This window comes from Ostrinia furnacalis, unplaced genomic scaffold (assembly GCF_004193835.3).
Source record: "Ostrinia furnacalis isolate ACB-3 unplaced genomic scaffold, ASM419383v2 OfSCF7642, whole genome shotgun sequence".
NCBI classification, from domain to species: domain Eukaryota; kingdom Metazoa; phylum Arthropoda; class Insecta; order Lepidoptera; family Crambidae; genus Ostrinia; species Ostrinia furnacalis.
Window position 1 is genome coordinate 808,985 of NW_021137881.1, and position 20,368 is coordinate 829,352.

A 20,368-nucleotide genomic window follows, 5' to 3' on the forward strand; every position below is an offset into this window, starting at 1 on the left:
TAAGCAGCAAATAAGTATATAATTTAATTCTATTTGCTGCATATTTTTAATAGATTAAAATAGCTTTTTTGGGCGCGAACTTAATGTGGCATAATAATGAAATTCCAAAAAAAAGTTAAGAAAAAGTTCTTAAATATCCCCAATCAAAACACCTACCTTGTTGAAGACGAAGGTTCTTCAACAAAAACTCTTCCTGTATCAGGCACAATAGTTTTGAATAATGGCGGTTATTATACGTAATCTTCTGTGGAAGGCTGTCAGCTCAGTCTGTCTTGCTAGGACGACAGTAGCTCCAAGTACTTGTGTGACCGACCTTTGTAATTGAAGACATTAAATCAAAGAAAATGAGGTAAATTAAACGTCAACGAGGACGGACTGGCGTGACTGCGGCCATTATGTACAACTACACTTAATTTAGGCCGTATTCATAATACTAAATAGCCTTCTATAAAGAAGAACCACAATAAAAAGCAATTAATCTTATGTCTGCGATTATGTCATAACGTGCGTGCTTGATGGTTTTCCTCCAGCATGACTGCGAATTAGTTCCCGCGTTTATCTGATTTATCGAATTCACCCGTGACCCGGCTGGAACCTTGCACATCAATTAGCTATGTTTACCACTTCACTTACACTAGGTACATGATAACCACTTCAGCTGGCATACATTCATTGATTCATTCATGCTATGGTAGTTTTGCGAAGAACTATGTAGGTAGTAGAAATAGATTCTATTTATAGTACTTATATTTTCTTATTTCAAAGTTTTGTTTTGTCATCTTGCAACAATAATAATTAACTACTAATATGGTAATTCAATATTTACTGAAACAAAGACAATTGAGAATCTTTATGCCAAAAATTTTCCATTTATAGTTAGTAGGTACTTACGAATTATGGTGGCACAAAATATAAGCCTTTGAATTTCACTAATTTCGTAGTCACTGTCCCGCTAAAGCGTGTAGAGCGCTTCAGTTACTTAATGACCTATTTTTATTTCAAAACTTATTTATCTAACATATAAAAGCGTCTCTAAAGTACAAAGATAGCCAAGCAATACCTACGTATTCTTTAGCTTTTAATGTTATTTAATAAAAGCTTAACTTGCCTAATTAATTACCAGGCTCGGGACTGCGTTCTCGGCGTACGTCCAGCGATAAGAAATTTTGAATAATCACACAGAATACTTGCCCCTGTCATGCACCAGGGCTGTGTCGAGTAATGAAGATTATACGCGCTTTGCAACAGTAGTTTACCTGCAAATTAATAAATAAAGTTTTATTTAATTAACTTAATGAATTTCTAATATTTGTTTCAAGAGTTTGAAGAACTTTATGCACTTCATTTGATGAGTACTCGTTCTCCAAGATTATTCTGAACTAATGAACGAAATTGTCTCTATTTATTACCTACTCTGAGAGGGAAGAGTGCAATTGCTATTATATCAGACCAAAAACTGATCCTGAAACTCCTTGAGTTTGATAATGCGATTCATGAAGCCGAAACTCTACCATCACATCAGGTATACGTAATAATAAAATGCTGATTTTACCACGTATAACATAAACTTTACTACAGCAGCACATCCCTAGCATGCGCGAGCGCATCACAAGGCCACCCGGTCAGCCATAACACCCGCTTGCGCTTGAAATAGAACTTCAATAAAAAAAACTTTACCAATTAGCAAACTTAAGTTACACCGCTAACATTTTCCCAAGATTATGCAAATGACTGTACGTAATTGATATACCTACCTAGGTTATCCAAGATAAAAGAGTGCGCATCTTTTGCCTAAAACAAACTAGTCCACAGTGAAAAGGATTTATAACATCCTTTAACACACCATAAATGGGAATGTCAGTGTTTTTTAAGCTTCTTCCTAAATAAAAAATACTAATGACTAACTTTAGACTTGTAGTTGAAACGACAATGAAGCACAGAATTACAATATTTTTACTGAAATAAAATTATTTTTACTTTTTATTTAATGAAAAAAAATACAGTGTCATAAAATATATAGTTTCAGAATACGAAAAGTAAAAATAATGTTGTGATTAAAAACAGTGGTCGCACTTTATCACTTTAATATTTCAAGCGATAAAGCGATCCCTATTAATTTCTGTAGCCGTTTATCGCTAAGGATTATAGTAATATTATAGTAGCAGACAAATCAGAAAATTAATGCAACCCAATGACACACAAAACGAGTTGAGATGAGATGATTATTTTATGTAGAGAAAATGTGACGTAAGAGTTTCCTTTTTCAGATAAATCGTCACGTTACCTACGTATAATGTTTAATTTTATGGAATTTGTTGTGTGTGCTATACCTATTCGTAGTAAAGCTTTGCTGATATATGATGAACCATGAAGGCCAATAAACATGTCAATTAATAACGGACATCGCTTATGTTTATTACAGGCCACCTAATTGGGCGTAAAATAACCCTTCAACGAACTAAACAACCAGCTAGATTCTTCTATAACTATAAAACATCGTGAAATCCTATATTAAACCCTATGTCTTACGTTAGACTTCTTTATTTACAACAGAATGTATTTGTATGACGTGTCCGTATCTTTACGCATAAAATCCATGCCAACATTGGATGTATTACTATTATTACCTCAGCCTAGTTGCATCGGGCCCACGGTCAGCATGTCATCCCATTCAATGTTCAATATTTAATTGTTTATTGTTAATAAATAGACATAAACAATATACGTAATGACTCTACGGAGTGCGCTGCTAAGGCCAATAATAAAATAAAATTATCATAATATTCATTATACGCATGCTTGGTAAGATTACGTTTATAGATTAATTTTATGAAGAACACACTTAATTACTTTAAAATGAACAAGTCGTCTAGTTTTAATAAAAAGTAATATCAAATGTTAATTGTATTGGGCTGGCTGGGAAATAATTAATCTAAAGCATTTTGAGTATAAAAGTTGGCTTTTATACGTTTTAAATGTGGTTTTAAACCTATAAATAATATAAACAAACGACTGTTGAAGTAATCGCATGTGTTTTCCTTCAGAATTTTGAGCTTTTGTTGTAAACTGATTTCTATTTTCGGTTCCTCTTTCAGCGGTCCCATGGTGTAATGGTTAGCACTCTGGACTCTGAATCCAGCGATCCGAGTTCAAATCTCGGTGGGACCTTCTCTTTTGAAGTGTTAATATTTTAAATCACACTGGTTTTCTCATTTATCTTTTTATTATTTAGAACGTTAAATAATTTTCTAACGACCTGAATTTTGGAAATAACAGACAGTTATTGACTATTGGCTTTACTTTATTGCACACTAAAAACAAATAGAAATACCCAATTTCAGGATACTAAACTGATAGTTAATGCTATCACTGCAATCAAAATCAATGTATCGAGTCGGCAACACGTCGGTATTTTGGTTCGTAAAAGTATATTAGGCTTCATCATTAAAAGAAGGTAACTGAGATTTTTTTCATTAATTAATCTCGCATGCCGCCCGCTACAGTGCGTGCCCCAGTGTGCGCTTGGCAACGTTACGTTTGCAGTTGCAAAAACACAATTTAGTCTTTCTGCTTCGGGTGCGTTTGCAGTGGTCCCCAATATTTGCGCTAGTAAATTAGCAGTAGTGCAGTAATGCTGTTGGGCCGGGTTCAGGGTCCTCATTACGCAACATCGTTTAGTGTGGTGCAATTACACGGCGGATGTTGGGACTCGGACCCGCTAAATAAATAAAAAATAATTATAATTATAGAGGCCCGCAGACGGACCAACATGGGAGCGACGGGCAAAGGAATGACTCGGCTGGCCCGCGCCCGGAGTTTCAATTAAGTTTGAAATATAGCCGACCTTAAACCCGATATTGTTCCATCCTTGCAAAATAAATGGAGTGCAAAATGTGTATGAACAATCTCTGTAGAATTTTGAGAATTCATTCAGACAACAAAAAATTATGTGTAAGTTTGTAACGTTACAAACAAAGAAAAATAGCTCTATCACGTCATGATTAATACTTGGTAGTTTTTAACTTACTGAAAATATTAAAAGTTGTTATATGTATAAAAATAAAGTATATAAATAAATAACATGATTGCATAAATCATTATTAGCATTATGCAAGAAAATTAAATATGAAGACCAATTTGTTCGACTCCATTCTTCGTAAGAAATTCGGAAAAAAGAGTATTTCTTGGAGATCGTTTGCCTTAGTCTGACTTCTTAATTCCTTGGACTGTAAAAATGTGAAGCTTTTCATAATGGGTTCGCTTAAAGTGTAATTTGCTCCGCTTGAGAAACCGCCCCGCAAAATTTTTGTCCCATCATTACTCTGAGTATAACTAATCAAAATTATTTTGCTGCCAAAACCAAAGAATGCAGACAGAATAACATTCGTCATTAAATACTCGTGTTTTGTTTGTTTCACATAGCGTGCTTGTAGTTAACATCCATTGAGTTATAATGTACTACGTACTAGAGAAGACATCTCAACTAGNTAAACACTATAGACATGCGGGAGCATGTTAAGCCTAGTTCCAGGGAGGGGACTGCACCGTGCGTATATTTAGACGAACCAATTGGAGCCACTTTTGACTCCTCATCATTCAAAAACTACTGTGCATTAACTCTTCAAATTTGGCTCATGTATTGAAACTTGCAAGATATACATGAGCTTTAAATTTCATAAATATACCTCAAACGGTTATTTAGGTATTGACGTTCAAAAATCGACATTTAGAACACTAAAATCTATCTATCACCTGTGAAATGTTCAAATTTACTGGTTTTTTATTTGTTCCTTTGTATTTACATAACTACCTTTCTGGATGCCAAATTTGAACCTTCGAGGTCATCTGGAAGTGGTTAGAATTTGGTCTATAGGTCAGACATGTAGATTTTTGGACGTCAATACCTAAAGAACCGTTTGAGGCATATTTATGAAATTTGAAGCTGATGTATATCTTGCAAGTCTCAATACATGAGCCAAATTTGAAGAGTTAATGCACAGTAGTTTTTGAATGATGAGGAGTCAAAAGTGGCTCCAATTGGTTCGTCTAAATATACGCACGGTGCAGTCCCCTCCCTGGAACTAGGCTTAACATGCTCCCGCATGTCTAGAATATTAGCTCAATGTTGATTTAGTCGATTTTCTCCTGATGGGAACATGTAAGACAAAAATTAAATTTCCAATTTTACAGACCTTCTAGAGCAAATGCCGCAAAAACTATACAAGATATAGAAAAACTTGACGGTCTCGCCTGTAGCAAATTAAATAAGCTTTTTTTGGTTCATAGTAGTCATGTCACTAGGACGCATAGTTTCCGAGGATTAAGCGAAAAACCGAAAAGTGGCACCTTTAAACCCCCCTCTCCCCGCCGGCTCAAGGGCTAAGGACGGGGACTTTTGCTATGTTCACCTCCTAACTAGTCTAAATAAAGTCCTGAAGTCAGAAATTGTGTTCTACAGTTTTCCATCTATAATGCTTTATTGACTGGACTAGATGGTATATGTGAGTAACGTTTTTCAGATCGGGAATTCATCGTGGAATTGCTGAAGGGTTTGAAGTACGAAAATATGGGGATGCCTGAGCGTCAATCTGAGAAGATGGAATGTGGGGAGCATGCTCAGACGGAGCCCCATACCCCAGAGACTAGCGTGTATTCCTCGTTGAGCGATATGGACATAAAGCAAGACTGCCGCGTCAAGATCGTCAAGGTCACCAACGTGTACAAAGTCGCCTATCTCAAGCACTTTATCAAACAAAAGCGACTACGACGTGCCCATAAACATGCGCTTTTGAAGAAAAGGGTAAGAAATACAATTTTCTCCCCATGTCTTTCGCTATCGCAACATAAAACTGAACGAGGTGGCCAATCTCAAACGGTCGATTCGAACCAATTGCTTTACTCTACTATCAGGTAGACGAGACTTGTCGAGATACTGCAAACACTCAAACGCCAAAGGTATCCAAGGGAGGTTGGGACTGGAAATTTNCTAATTTTAGTCTAAGGGAGGGGAGCTTAGATTACATGACAGGAAACGCACAATGTAATAAAAGAAAATAATGTAAGTAGCTGAACCTTTTTGCTATTGAGCACCATGAAAATTTAACACAATTTAGCCGATTTGTTTATTTTCACAATCGATTCACAATGTTTATGATGAGGCGACCGCAGGAACGTCACTATTCGTGCAATCCTATCAATGAAGTACGACATTTTCTGGTGCAGATTTTATCGCCATAATTATGAAACTTGATAGTCATGGATTTGACTGACAGCTGTCCGTCAAATTCCCGCCCCGCACCCCGCACTGTACATATTTTGTTCGCGATGTCTGTTCTATACGTAGTAATATTACTTCAATGTTAACATCACCGTGTTTACGCACTTTACGTTGTTCTTTAATAAGTTTATACTTTTCACTTAATATAGTCATAACTAAGTAGGTATAGCCATCGTCGGTAATAAATATTTTTTAAATAATATAAATAAATATCTATCCTACATGTTGAATTTGTAACAACTCAATCTCTTGGTTTTTATTGAGTGACCATTCATAATAACTGGAAGAGAATGCCACATGGCATTAAGCTCGCCTGTTGTACCACTGTATTTTTATGTGTGCAATAAAGATTTTAAATAAATAAATAAATAAATAACGAAACTAAAATTGCCTTCAAATAAAATTACTGATATCGTAGCGCTTTTCGTAGCATACCTACTAATTGTTTGCCCTCTACGGATTTGTAACAGCAATAAGCAGGTAGTACATCCCAACTAATATTATAAATGCGAAAGTAACTCTGTCTGTCTGTCTGTCTGTCTGTTACGCTTTCCCGCTTAAACCTCGCAACCGATTTTGATGAAATTTGGCATAGAGATAGTTTGAGTCCCGGGAAAGAACATAGGATAGTTTTTATCCCGGTTTTTGAAACAGGGACGCGCGCGATAAAGTTTTTCTGTGACAGACAAAATTCCACGCGGGCGAAGCCGCGGGCGGAAAGCTAGTAACTTATAAAGCTTGTTTTGCTAGAAACACCCAATTTCAAAGTTCTTATAGCTCGGTGTATCATAGTCTAATATGGGCGTGTTTGCTTTGTCAACGTTTGATTGCTGTTTGACAAGCCAGGAGAGGCGAGTGCAGATGGATTGCCTGCCGCAGGCGTTTCTCATCCCATATAGGGTCATTGTAAAGAGTAAACTGCTGAATTTGAATTCCCATAGTTTAACACGTAGCTCAGTCATAAAAGTAAGAATCACACGACTTCTAAGGTATGTATAAACAAAGTGCAGTAATTCTCCGTTTTGTGAATTATGTGTTCAGTCTTACTATATCGTACCTACCTATCTGCTCTAAAAGCTTTTTCTCATGCATCTGTGAATACATTCAACCTCTGAAATCAATAATGGCCTTCACACATTAATCAAAATAGGGTCTTACAGTACTTTGTACGTTCCGTTATTAAGTCTTGTTATGATCGTGCGAAATTTTAAGCTTCAAGTTGGTAAACTATAAATAATACTATAAAATATAAGACATCACAATACCGGCCCCATGATATTACATTGTACCTATTTATATGTAGCAGGCAAGACACAGTGATTAACAACATGAAATTAATTTAAAATATCACAGTTTTTTGTCTCTAAGAATAAAATATAACGTTAATTTATACGATTCATCGCCGAAGGCTGCGGACGGAGCGATAATCTCGAACCTTGAGGAACGTGACAAAAACTGAACGTCGAGATTGGAAAAACTGGATCACGCGCGACGTAATCTGGCTCGTGAGGAAAAAATCTTAGACTAGAAACGTGCCTCCTCATCTAAAATCTGACTACTTTCAGACCTACCTGAACTCTATACCTAATGTATGGATGTTTTCATGGAATTTTTAACAGACAGCTAAACAAAAACTTTTAAGCTTTTTTAAGTCTCAACAATAAAGTTTCGAAGGGATCTGTTAGATGCTTTAAATTTTGAATAGGTTTATAAGATCATAAATTGGTTAGGAACCCTGTCTTAGCATAGGTAGTAACGATTAGACTTCTTCTTGTCGACAACAAACCTACACAGCGTCAGCCCAAAACTCCGCCACAAAGATGTTTGGGCACGCAGGGTACGACATCATGTGCTTCGTCGACTGGGGAACAAAAACACACTTGCACTCCTATCACAATTAGAGTGCAAACTCTATTAGGTATATTAACTCTTAGGTTCAATAAATTAAATTAATGAAATATTTTTTAATAACCAACTATCTTTGCCCACAGAGTGAATACCGGTTCGCGGGCGGGGGGTATCCGCGGGCGAGCAGCGGGGGCGGGCGGAGCAGCGGCTTCTGCTCCGCGGCGCTGGTGGGCGGCGCGCTGCTGGCCGCCTTCGCCGTGCTCGCGGTCGCCGCCCTGGCCTTCTACATGGGCGCGCTCAGGCCAGATAATGGAGAACGTAAGTAATTAATAACATAGAGGCAGCTTCGGAATGCCTTGCCTTGGTGAGCCCCACATAAGGGTAGGTTATGTGGGGCTCACCAAGTCAGAAGGACGAGGCATGCATACCCAGTACCCACTAAAAAGACCCCGGTGCTCCGTCACTAGCCATAAGTGGGAGGAAACTGTGGGATTCCCCCTCCCGGTCTACCACAGCCCTTCAGTCCAACCAAAGCATGGAGGGAAGCTAAAGAAAGAGGCTATCTAACAGGAATATGTGTTATTTATGCGCTAATTACAAATACCCAATTTACTCGGCGCGTCGGTTTATGACGACACAATCCAAAATTAATAAGCTGATTAATCTAGCCAACAGTCGACAGCAGATCAGACTTTACATTTTTGTTAGAAAATAGCATAACTCTACGATTATGTCAAAGTGTTTAAAAGCATCATTTTTCTTTTACTTAGGGACTACACATCAAACAGAGAACGGGCAGCAGCGTTCTCTGAAAAACATCAATCTTTTAAAGTGCGATCTCCGACCCGCCTGCTAAGCGTGGGGATTATGGCAAAACCCTCCACTATAGGGTATAGAGGAGGCTCATAGTCCAGCAGTGGACTGTAAAGGGTTGTTGATGATGATGAATTTTCTTTTAATTTTCCAGCAATGATGACGTTCGAGGGTTCATTCCGCGTGACGCGAGGAGACGTGTACGGCGGCGCGCCGGACAGCCCGGCGTGGCGGGAGCGCGCGCGCAGATACGGCGCGGCGCTGCGGCAGGTCTACGCCGGCCCTTCGCCCCTGCGGCATGCCTTTGCCGGCGCCCTCGTCACCGGCTTTGGAGACCGACGCCTAGATGTCCACTTCCGACTTTACTTAGATAGAAGAAAAATACCTAGGTAACAAATTATCTGATTCAACCAATAGTTAAAAAAGAAACTCAAAATAAATGCTAAAATAATTATTTGTACTCTTTTCAGCACCGTATCCAATATAGAAGAAACGCTCAAGAATGTTCTAGTTCAAGATCTACTTTCGAAACATCCAGCTTTTGGACAAACTATTAAGGTAGACACGACTAGCATAGTAATTAAGAGAGATTTAGAACACACATATCATTCAGAATCATACGTAAAGGAAGCCATGAACGAAAGTATGGCCACTAGTTATCCAAAATCGTTATCTCCGCAAAATTCAAAAGACAAAGCTCTACAAAGCAGAATAGGAGTTGTACGAAAAACTACTGTAAAACCAAACCAATCTAATAAAGGAGAAGTTGAGGAACCCGAAATAGACATTGAAAATATTCCTGTTGTTCAAGGGACATTTCAGATAACGAAAACAGAAGCAGATATTACGGAGAACAAAAAGAATTCTAGTCCTGTACGTGGTGGCACTCATAAACCTGTACCAGTAGCCAAACCAAGTCCAACGACAAGAGCACCAACTACAAGACCACCAACGACAAAACCAACAACGAACAGAATGACTACGAAACGAATTTCAACAACCACGCCGAAACCAAGGCCTTTCACTATAACCTCTACTCTAAATGTTAAGACAAAAACAGATGCTACGCCGAAAAGGGACTTTGATAACAATTTCAAGAGATCGACGACCACTTCTTCGACCACCACGTCAACTTCAACCACAGCCCCACTAACAACTACTGTGGAAACGTCTACAAATAATGTTTCTCAAATTTTGCTTGATCTCTTAACAAACGAAAATCATTACAAAGAATTACCAAAAATAGATTCACTATTTACAGTTCCACATGTAATTGATAACGAACCATGGAAGCCCATTACTAGACCGTATTATGAAACAACAAGTAAGACCGCACCACCTTCTGAAGAAGTCATCGATCAAAACGTGGAAGATAGAATAGGCGTTGCAGAGGTGGTTGACGATGTGTCGGTCTTAGAAAGTATGCTCACACCTATACCGCCTGTTAAAAACAGAGATAGAACTACGCGCAGACCGGGAGTGTACGTTGATCCCGATTTGGCTGCTGATGTTTATGTTCCGAGTCCCGTTTATACAAGTTTTACACTTCCTACATTTGCACCTCCGGTCAATGGTATGGAAACTTTAGGCTCCGGTTATGTAAAGCCTCATCCTATTCCAGTAGACAAAATTAGTTCCGTAGTAGAAGTACCCGCTGAAATAAGTCCGGATGATGAGGATGATGGAAAACCGGTTCAAAGGCCTCCTAAAGATAAAACTACTTCCATAGTTTTGAATGTGGCTCAGTCTGATAAACAAGATACTAACTTTGAAAAAATTGCCTTTGATGGAGCATCAATAATGAAGAAACCCAATGCCACAACTACTAGCACGACTAGTACTACTAGCACAACTACCTCGACCTCAACAAGTACAACAACTACGTCAAGTACTACAACGAGCTCTTCACCGCCTTCCACAATCGCAGAGTCTGACAGTTTTGAAAAAAGTGCCAACAATACAGAACTTTTAGAAGAGCTTAATAAGAATTTTACGAAAGAAATATCAACAAAACGTCCAAACAATAAAGTTTCTATAATTCCCACTACAAGTGGACCTCTTCATACATGGGAATTAGTAAATACATCAACCAATGATAATGATACATTTAATAAGAATTCGCCTGAGAAATACTACAATGATACATTACAAGCAATAATAACTAAAAATGATGCAGTGTTTCCTAACACTACTCCTCGTTTTCAGAACAAAGTGTCTATATTAAGAAATTTAACAGAGATAATCAAAAGGTACTCGCAAAATAGTACGGAAAAACCAATAAAGGAAACCGAAAGTACTGAAAGGATAGAAGATCGGCAGGGCCATAATAAAATGACAGGTTCAGTTGAAGTGGTACTAGATGACGAAATACAAATAACTACTGCTAGTGTGATCACATTATTACCCGCTAAATCAAATCTAGGTGTAAACCGCCCATTAAGACCACGACCTAAAATAAAAGCAGAAACGCAACCATCAAAAGAAAGCATTCGCAGTTTTTTTCGTAACGACCCAGAGACCCAAAAAATAATTAAGGAATTGACTACCGAAAACTATGTTCAAGTTGTTCAAGTTTCAGAAGAAACTTCGAAAGAGCCTGAGATTGTCACATCTTCGTTGGTGTTTGAAACGGACGGAAACGACTCAGACGACAGCATGGCGTTGGCTACCGTAAGTGATAATATAAAAGTGAATTCTGAAAACATCCCTAGCAAGAACCGACTTCCAAAATCTAGTGATGATCTAAAAAAAGCAACCGATGAAGTTCCTGACGATGGGAAATTAGAGACTAACATCCCTCAAGGAACATATCGTGTGTCATATCATGTCACAGGCAGCGTGAGTAGTAAGCAAGCAAATAAAACACAAAGTCTTCCAGCATATGAATTGGCTTTAGAACCCGATGTTGTTCTCGAAATTCCTTATAATCAAACCAATAGCCTAACGATAGATAAGCTCAAACAACTTGCAAACCTAGCCACTATCTCAGATTCAAATAACAATACGTTATTTCGGTCACCAGGAGGCGTAATTTCCACTAAGGCAATTCCATCTAGTTACACATTAAATCAAGCAGGTTTCAAGATACTGACTAAAACATACAACAAGCTCCAACCGGGAACAAAACAGGATGACAACAGTTTGGACAAACCTGAAAAAACTTATAGTAAACCTTATAACAAGCCATTGAAGAAAGAAGAAAAGGAAATTGTAAAGGATATTGTCAAAGAAGGTAAAAATAACAAATTAAAACATTAATAGATTGCAATAATTAAATTGGCATGATTTAATATTTTTATTCTTTGTAGAAGAATGTAGCAACGTGACGTCTTTCCGGTGTGCATCTGGTGCCTGCTTGCCACTAACATCTCGATGTAACCGCTTGATTGACTGCCCTGGGGGAGAAGACGAACGTGCTTGCACCTGTGCTGACTACCTTCGCGCTGAGTTCTCACAATCCAAGATTTGTGACGGCGTAGTTGACTGCTGGGACTATACAGATGAAAATAAATGTGGTAAGTGTTCTCTTCACAACCACAACAAGTTTCATTAAGCTAGGAGTAGCTTTTATTAAAAAATGTGAATGATGTTTCCAGAATGGTGCGAAGATGGACAATACGTTTGTGCTAACGCTAAACAATGCATCGAGATGTATCGGGTCTGTGATGGAACACCTGATTGTCCTCTCGGTGACGATGAAAAAAGCTGCGTCGCTCTGGCCGACGAATTGGATAACAATGAAGTGGTACCCTATAACGAAGAAGGTAAAAAGCAGCATTTCAATAAAATTTTATTAGCAAAGGAAAATTGTACCTGAAACTTACTTACACTGACAATTTTTTTCAGGTTTTGTGATGGTCCGCAAACGCGGAGTTTGGGGTAGGCTTTGCGTGGAAAGCTTTACAGAGGCAGTTCAGCAAGCCCATAGTCCACTGAAACTTCCAGACCTAGGGAAAGCTGTTTGCCGGGCCCTGACATATCAGTGAGTGTTTATTCACTACTACAGAAATAATTAAAAGTTACATCTGTCTCATAATTAGCTACAATCCACGTTTGTTTGCCGTGGCAGCCTAGCCCAAAGACAAATTATCTAGATGTTCCAATCCTTATTGCTTGTATCCGTGCCTGTCTCGTTAATTGTCCTATATAACTAAATAAAATAAAACAATTTTCAGTGACTCTCCTTGGAGCCGCGAAGCTCGCGAGGGTCGCAAAGCCAGCTCTGTTGGCTACTGGGAGGTGTGGCACAACGCCAACGCCCGCTCCTCGGATACTCGGCTGACGTTCCGCCGCGCCTCGTGTCCGCGTCGCCGAGCGCTGCGCGTGCGCTGCCAGGACCTGGACTGCGGGATTAGGCCGCATGCTGACGCTCAGCAGCCAAGGTGAATTATTGAGCTTGATGTTGAAAGTAATAGGTGCCAGGTTCGATTCCTGTGTGTCTACCATGAGTTTACGTTAGGTGTGCTCGCTAGCGAAAACGTCAAAAATCTCTATGGAGATTTTGTTTCTTGAAAGTAGCCGCTAGGGGCGCTGCACAATATGTCATACAATTAATGTCATTTTTTTACGCAGTCGCTAGCGAGCACACGTAACGTAAACCCATGGTAAGCACACTGGTCGAGTCAATGCGCAATCAATTTTTTTTCAGGTCTGAGAGACCAGACTGTAACTTGTGTAGAATTTTTAGTAAAACACCTTACTTTAAGGTTGTTAACAAACGTACGTTTAACTTTACGGTTGCACCATCTTAGTTTAACTCTGACAAACGTCAAAAATCTGTCAAACTCCATACAAAAAACACCGGTTATCGTCATAGTTACGGTCAAAGTTAGGTGGTGCAACTCAGCCTTAATGTGCCTCCTGAAAGCATCTACTTATTTTCATGTTCGTCTAACCATTATGATAATAACGTAACATAAGGCATAAAATTTATAGATTCTAATAGACTGAGTACTAAGATGGTTACTGAGTTTACCAGTCCCAACTTCTAACTACACGTTCAGCATGACACGGTTCAAGCCACAGACAAAAAATGTTTGAAAGTAGACTCTTTCCTTAACTCATCTCTCTCTCCTTCCGGAGTACCACACCCTGGCACATGAGTTGCAGTGAGTGGTGGTATACATAACGAGAGGTAGGAATAGTCCCGCTAATGTCGAGTACCTTCCAATGCTATTTTGAATTGACATCAGTAATAATTACCATGGTAGCAGAGCTATGCCGGATTAACCCTTATGGAAATTAAGCAATTGTTTAGGGCATCACGTCTTGGGGGGCATCAAAAAAAGCACAGGGCAGGGTAGACATACACGGATGGTTGCTTATGTCATCAAGTAGCCTTAATCCGGTACTGTAGTAGAATAAATAAATAAATAAATATCTTTGGACATTTTACACTGCGCCTCTAGTCCCAAACTAAGCAAAGCTTGTACTATGGGTACTAGACGACGGGATAAACATAATAGTCTTATTAGTCTTGGGCTCGTATCGTCGTCATGCTTCGTGTAGTACCCCAAACGGGCGTTGTTGGCTAGGGTTGTAACTGAGCGCGTGGCGCGCGTGCGTTGGAGCAGGGTGGTGGGCGGCGCGGGCGCGGCGGCGGGCGCGTGGCCGTGGCAGGCGGCGCTGTACAGGGACGGCGACTTCCAGTGCGGCGCTACCTTGATATCGCCCCAGTGGCTGATATCGGCCAGCCATTGCTTCTACCAGTAAGTACTTTTTAATGTCATTCTTCTTTCATTTTCAACCGAAGTAGATATCTGCTAATAATCATTGTCAAGCATTTCAATATAATATTAGCAGATAAATTCATCTAAAAGACGATTAATTTTTGCTATAAGCGTATAGAAGATTAATGGTAACTCTAGCTTTTATTATTAACAGCCCCCTAAGCCTAATGTAACTTCTATTCGACTGATCTCTTTACAAAAGTTTTAACAGTTGCTGTTATCATTTGGTTTACACCCGAACTCAGATAGGTTCTGAACAATAAATGAATTTGTCTCTACTGTTGAGTTTGTATTTTAGGAAAGCCTGGACGCTTTCAAAAAATCATTAATCACACTAATGAGGGAAACCTTTTATTGGCTATACTATCAGTCTAAATCTTATAACTAATATTTTCTATTTATCGCTGTTGGTTTCTATAAATAAATTGCCTTGAAATCCACAGAGCGACTGAAGCGCACTGGGTGGCTCGCTTAGGAGCGCTCCGACGCGGCGCGTGGCCCCGCGGTCCTTGGGAGAGAGTGGCCCGCGTGCGACAAGTCTTGCTCCACCCGCGGTACGCGCCGCGAGGCTTCAGGAACGACATCGCCATGCTGAGGATCGACCCCATCGCGCTACACGCCAGGTTGCGGCCGGCTTGCTTGCCGCCGTCGAGGGCCCAGCCGCCGGCGGGACACCACTGCACTGTGGTGGGCTGGGGACAGCTGTATGAGCATGAGCGTGTCTTCCGTAAGTTTTTGTGATAAATATTAAATAAGACTCGTATGTTATATGTCGGCTACGTGGTCACTAGGAAATCCTTTCTAAACCTTAAATAATAGCGTAGCATAGCGTATACCAAAATAAAGAACTGTGTAGGTTCCTGCAGTAGTGGGTTGGCGTGGCCCCACCCCAAACAAGAGCTGTCTTCCATTGTATACTCGTACACGTCGAAGTCTGGCATTGGACGTCAAAAATGCACTACACTTTACCCCGCGGGACCCTATAGATACAGTTAATGCGCTAGCTATGCAAACTCAATAATCGCAGTGTTTTGGTGTAGGTATGTTCCCATATAGCACTGCGAGCACTGCTCAATGCTCCACACCCACCAGTGAGAGCACTGAACAGTAATCGCAGTGCTATACCGGAACACAGGTCTGGCGCTCTGCATGCAATTGGCATGCGGAGTAAAGGTCCATAACTTGAGCAGGTGATCATTATTATTCTTTTCCACAGCGGACACATTACAAGAGGTGGAGCTGCCAGTGATCTCGACGGCGGAGTGCCGGCGCCGTACGCGCCTGCTGCCGCTGTACCGCGTGACAGAGGACATGTTTTGCGCGGGCTATGAACGAGGCGGCCGCGACGCCTGCTTAGGCGACTCCGGAGGCCCGCTCATGTGCCAGGTGGGTGACACTGTTGTATAACAGCCGGGCTACTGAGCCACCGGTGATATGACGGCGGAGTGACGGCCGCACGCGCCTGCTGCCGCTATACCGCGTCACAGAGGACATGTTCTGCGCGGGCTACGAGCACGACTCAGGCGATCAGCTCATGTGCCAGGTGGGTGACACTGTTGTACATATAAGAGCCGGGCTTCTGAGCTACCGGTGATATGACGGTAGAGTGACGGCCGCACGCGCCTGCTGCCGCTGTACCGCGTCACGGAGGACATGTTCTGCGCAGGCTACGAGGCACGAGCGCGGCGGCCGCGACGCCTGCTTAGGCGACTCGACCAGGTGGGTGACACTAATAACAGCCGGGCTACTGAGCTGCCGGTGATCTGGGCGGAGTATAGCGGACATATTTGTGCGAGGACTACGAGCGCGGTGGCCGCCTATTTGTGAGACTCAGGCGGGTCTCTTATGTGCCAAGTGGGTGAGGCAGCCGTAATAAGACAGCCGAACTTCTCTGACAAGACGTCTGACCTTAGTCGAAAACAAAATATGCAATCTAATGATGACATCTACACAATTAGATCATTTAGTATTCACTGTAGGAACATGATCATCTCCAGAGGCAAATACAAGACACAGACTAGACAGATATTCGAGAAAAATCAGGAATACCTAAAGCAGTAACATGTACTCGAAACATGTCTTGTGTCCAGCAATATAATTGAATTAGTAATACCACTGATAACATACTATGTTTTTCCTACAGGAACAGGACAGATGGTATATCTACGGCGTGACCAGCAACGGCTACGGCTGCGCGCGCGCGAACCGGCCCGGCGTCTACACCAAGGTGTCAAACTACATCGAGTGGATCGACAGCGTCATCGCCGCGCACACGCCGCAGCCGCACCATAACAACACGCAAAGCGACGAGTACGAATCCGACGACGAATTCTACGCGGACCTAGAAGCAGCCGAAAACAAAAGAGCGACGAGAATCGATACCTGCAAGGGTTATCGATGCCCGCTCGGCGAGTGCCTGCCTCCGTCGAGCGTCTGCAACGGCTTCATCGAGTGCTCGGACGGCAGCGACGAGTGGCAGTGCAGCAAACGCAACTCCTCCATACACGACCCAGATTAACGCTATTCACCACCCCTACGCTACTTATTAGCCAGTATGTAGAATTAGCGTAAATTCTTTGAATTCGACTGATATTTTGTAAGTAGACATAAGAATTGAATCTCAAGTAGGGTAAAGAAATTACTGAGAAAATCCGATTACTTTTCTACATGTTTTAATTGTTAACTTCCCACACATCGTAATGCTGGAAATTTTGCCATATCTTAAAGTAACTTTGGGCGTGTACATATAGCTTTAAATTTTGAGGCCCGAACAATTGTTTACCACTGCATGTTTATGTCTAATCCAACCTATTTATTGAAATTATATGGACGACCTTTTCCGTTTGAATACTCAGCGTTTATAAATATTTCAAATGGACAATGTTAGCCATAAAAAATATGAAATAAAAATTTAACATTTTATTTTTGTGTATAAGTTATTTGAAAACCTCTGATGTCCAATGAAAAGAAAAATTTGATACTTAAAAATTAGTTTAATCTCGACAAATAAATTAACAAAATGCAAATTCGTAATACAATATTATATTGTTCAAATAATGATGGCATAATAAAATAAATAATAATTAGAATGCTTATTTAGAGACGTCACAAACAACATAATTTACGGAATACAAATTACACTAATTCACATCATTGACTAATTAATACTTCAATTGAATTATGATATTTAAAAGAAATAAAAAAATAATGTTATTCTTAAATAATTATTTAGACATGAGGTTGCACGAAATGTTTAGTTACTCAGCGAGTACAGAAAGAGATAGGGAGAGAAGCTGTCGCATCAGGCTAAGTGATGCGAGCGTTGAGAAAGCAAAAATATTCATTTTCCGAAATCGAGACAATCACACGCCTTACATCTAACTTAACTAACTCGTACCATGTGGTACTCCAAGCTATCGCTATCATTTCTGCATAATGTCAAAAGTAAAATCTCAAAAACGTGAATGTAAGGAACATCTTTACAATACAGTATCATTAAAGGCCAGTAAATACTTGAGTTATAGTAGTTATATCTACGTCATATTAGAATTATATTTTTAACTACGATCGAGCGAAATGAGCAGGAAATAAAGACAGAACTCGAGATGACGATGAAAACGATTAATGAGAACCCGAGAACTGACTGCTTACCGTTATCGAATGATAATTTGTGCTTAACGTTAGATACTCGAGGCGAATCGCAGCAAGTGAACTAATATTGAACTAGACCGTGCAAAATATATTTTCATTATCATTAATTTAAGAGAGACTCGCCTCGTTTCGAATTTATTACTATCACAATACGCTCGCAAATTCCACGCAATCTAGCACGGACTATGTTTTCGACACAGTTGCACACGTGTTTGACGTATGCTTGAGTTATGGATATTATTAGCGTATTTTTTGCGTGGTGTTCGTGATCGTATTGCCTGCTTGAGACAAGTGCTGTCCGTCTATGTTTTGGGATAGACAGGTTTCAGAAACAAAGACGAACAGCCGGTGTCTGCGAAGCTAAAACATATTAATCTATAAGCAAAAGGTGTTCCCGGGCACGGTTCCGACTGCGAGGGAGCTTAGCCCTTGTTCTCCACGGGGGTAGTGGTGAGGCCGTTGCCCGACAGGACCGTTTTGAATTGTTCCGGGATCGGGTGCTCGTTCTGAAAACAATGTACAATTACATTTTAAGCCCGGATAACATTTCACGCAACGTTATTACTCAGTATGAAGTGTAAATATAAAAGGACCGAGATTTCCCTCGAGTTTATTCTTCGCTACCGCTTCAAATGTTATTTCCCAAATAAAGACCTGGAAATCAACTCAATGGCGGGTGCCGAAGTGAAGGAAACTAGTGCAACTAGATCAACTTCACGTTATTTTCTCAACCAGAGTCTCAATTGCCTTTCAGCAATCCTACAGAATAAACTGTTAGAAAATTCGTTTTATTTTACTTGAATCGTGTTCGTGCAAATACACCTACTAGATCAAAGTAGTGTAATTTTCTATTCAACTTGTTTAACGAGATATGTATAAATAATGCTGAAAATGGTTGTGTAAGAGGCAGTCAAAGGTGACGGAGTTTCTTACACTGTCTTCTTATTGTCTCGAAGCAGTGGCAGGGTTGAAGTAATACTGGGACGTGTAAAAGACTTTTATAAGCCTCGTTCACCATCTCCGAGTAGTGTCAAATAGGCTATTCGTTACTTAAAGTGACTAGTAGAAATTTATCGAATATCATCATCTCTGAATAACGCAAACTTCATATTTTACTTGCGTAATGCTTTTTAGTAGTGTTAATCATCAGGAAGTAACTAATTGAAACTTTACTCGGAGATCGTAAAAGAGGCCCTTAGTGTACTACAACATCATGATAGTATGTATCTATACTTCTTATTGATGACGCTTTAAAATGAATGTGAAAATGGTAATATGTGGGTGTCATGAAAAACAAACTTACGTAATCGCCGTTGCTCTGTGGCACCAGCACGTTCATCTCGGAGGACTTGGAGCTGACGATCTCCACGTTGAGGGACTCCGGCGACAGGTAGATCTGGCAGCCGTCCGTCTTGTCGACAGACACCGTGGGCACTTTGCCCAACACCTGCGGCAATCACAACCGTAATGTGTAAGTCATAAGGTTTGGAATAACTAGGTTTTATGAATATGAGTCAACCACACAAAATAGCGAAAGGGTTGTGAGTTGAGCTTATCGATTACATAATTGGTGCTAGTTGCATGTCGAACATACGTTAATTAACTACAAATCTGTTTGACGTCACAATCAATGAGGACCATTTAAAAATAATTATGCATTTTGCAGGAGTTTTGGTAAAATAAATGAATGTCAGTAATAATTCTTCATTCTATTAATTCAGTGTTTTTCAACCTGTGGGTCGCGACCCCCCAGGGGATCGTGTAGCCTCTATATATGGGGGGGTCGCGAGAGGTCGTAAAAACTACCTCAGTAAAAAACAGTAGAGTTCTAAATATAGATTTATCTGAAATCTAATTATGCAAATGCATAACTGTTATATGGATTGGAAAATTCGGTCACTAGGTATAACATTTTTTTTTTGCCTTAAAAATTCATGAAAAAAGAAAGTGAACGGTCGGGGGGTCGCAAAATATTTTTTCATACTAGGGGGGTCGCGTCATGAAAAAGGTTGAAAAACACTGTATTAATTAATGTTGGCAAACAGCGATC

The 20,368-nt window shown here is 40.1% G+C and overlaps 2 protein-coding genes and 1 non-coding gene across 7 annotated transcripts in view; 2 read left to right on the plus strand and 1 right to left on the minus strand.

Annotated features, from left to right (window-relative positions):
• The window catches only part of LOC114365766 (uncharacterized), a 47,320-nt gene extending 29,310 nt beyond the window's left edge, over positions 1 to 18,010 (plus strand). Inside the window, exons 3-13 of one of the 3 annotated variants that reach the window (XM_028322428.1) lie at positions 8,269 to 8,443; positions 9,093 to 9,327; positions 9,409 to 12,170; positions 12,250 to 12,453; positions 12,535 to 12,702; positions 12,785 to 12,920; positions 13,114 to 13,320; positions 14,473 to 14,646; positions 15,111 to 15,394; positions 15,884 to 16,053; positions 16,811 to 17,550. In XM_028322428.1, coding sequence (XP_028178229.1) covers positions 8,269 to 8,443; positions 9,093 to 9,327; positions 9,409 to 12,170; positions 12,250 to 12,453; positions 12,535 to 12,702; positions 12,785 to 12,920; positions 13,114 to 13,320; positions 14,473 to 14,646; positions 15,111 to 15,394; positions 15,884 to 16,053; positions 16,811 to 17,185 — 4,890 coding nt within the window. In that variant the 3' untranslated portion in view covers positions 17,186 to 17,550. Of the gene's footprint in view, positions 1 to 8,268; positions 8,444 to 9,092; positions 9,328 to 9,408; positions 12,171 to 12,246; positions 12,454 to 12,534; positions 12,703 to 12,784; positions 12,921 to 13,113; positions 13,321 to 14,472; positions 14,647 to 15,110; positions 15,395 to 15,883; positions 16,054 to 16,810 lie in introns of all 3 variants that reach the window. The other 2 variants (XM_028322427.1, XM_028322429.1) reach the window with 2 other exon arrangements.
• TRNAQ-CUG (transfer RNA glutamine (anticodon CUG)) lies at positions 3,097 to 3,168 on the plus strand. The gene has a single exon. It is a non-coding gene; the product is annotated as a tRNA-Gln (tRNA).
• A 338-nt stretch (positions 18,011 to 18,348) lies between the features above and the next one.
• Positions 18,349 to 20,368, minus strand: part of capt (adenylyl cyclase-associated protein 1) — a 41,652-nt gene continuing 39,632 nt past the window's right edge. For all 3 annotated transcript variants that reach the window (XM_028322433.1, XM_028322431.1, XM_028322432.1), the window contains 2 exons: positions 19,622 to 19,765; positions 18,349 to 18,824 (listed from right to left, as the gene is read on the minus strand). In XM_028322433.1, coding sequence (XP_028178234.1) covers positions 18,741 to 18,824; positions 19,622 to 19,765 — 228 coding nt within the window. In that variant the 3' untranslated portion in view covers positions 18,349 to 18,740. The remainder of the gene's footprint in view (positions 18,825 to 19,621; positions 19,766 to 20,368) is intronic.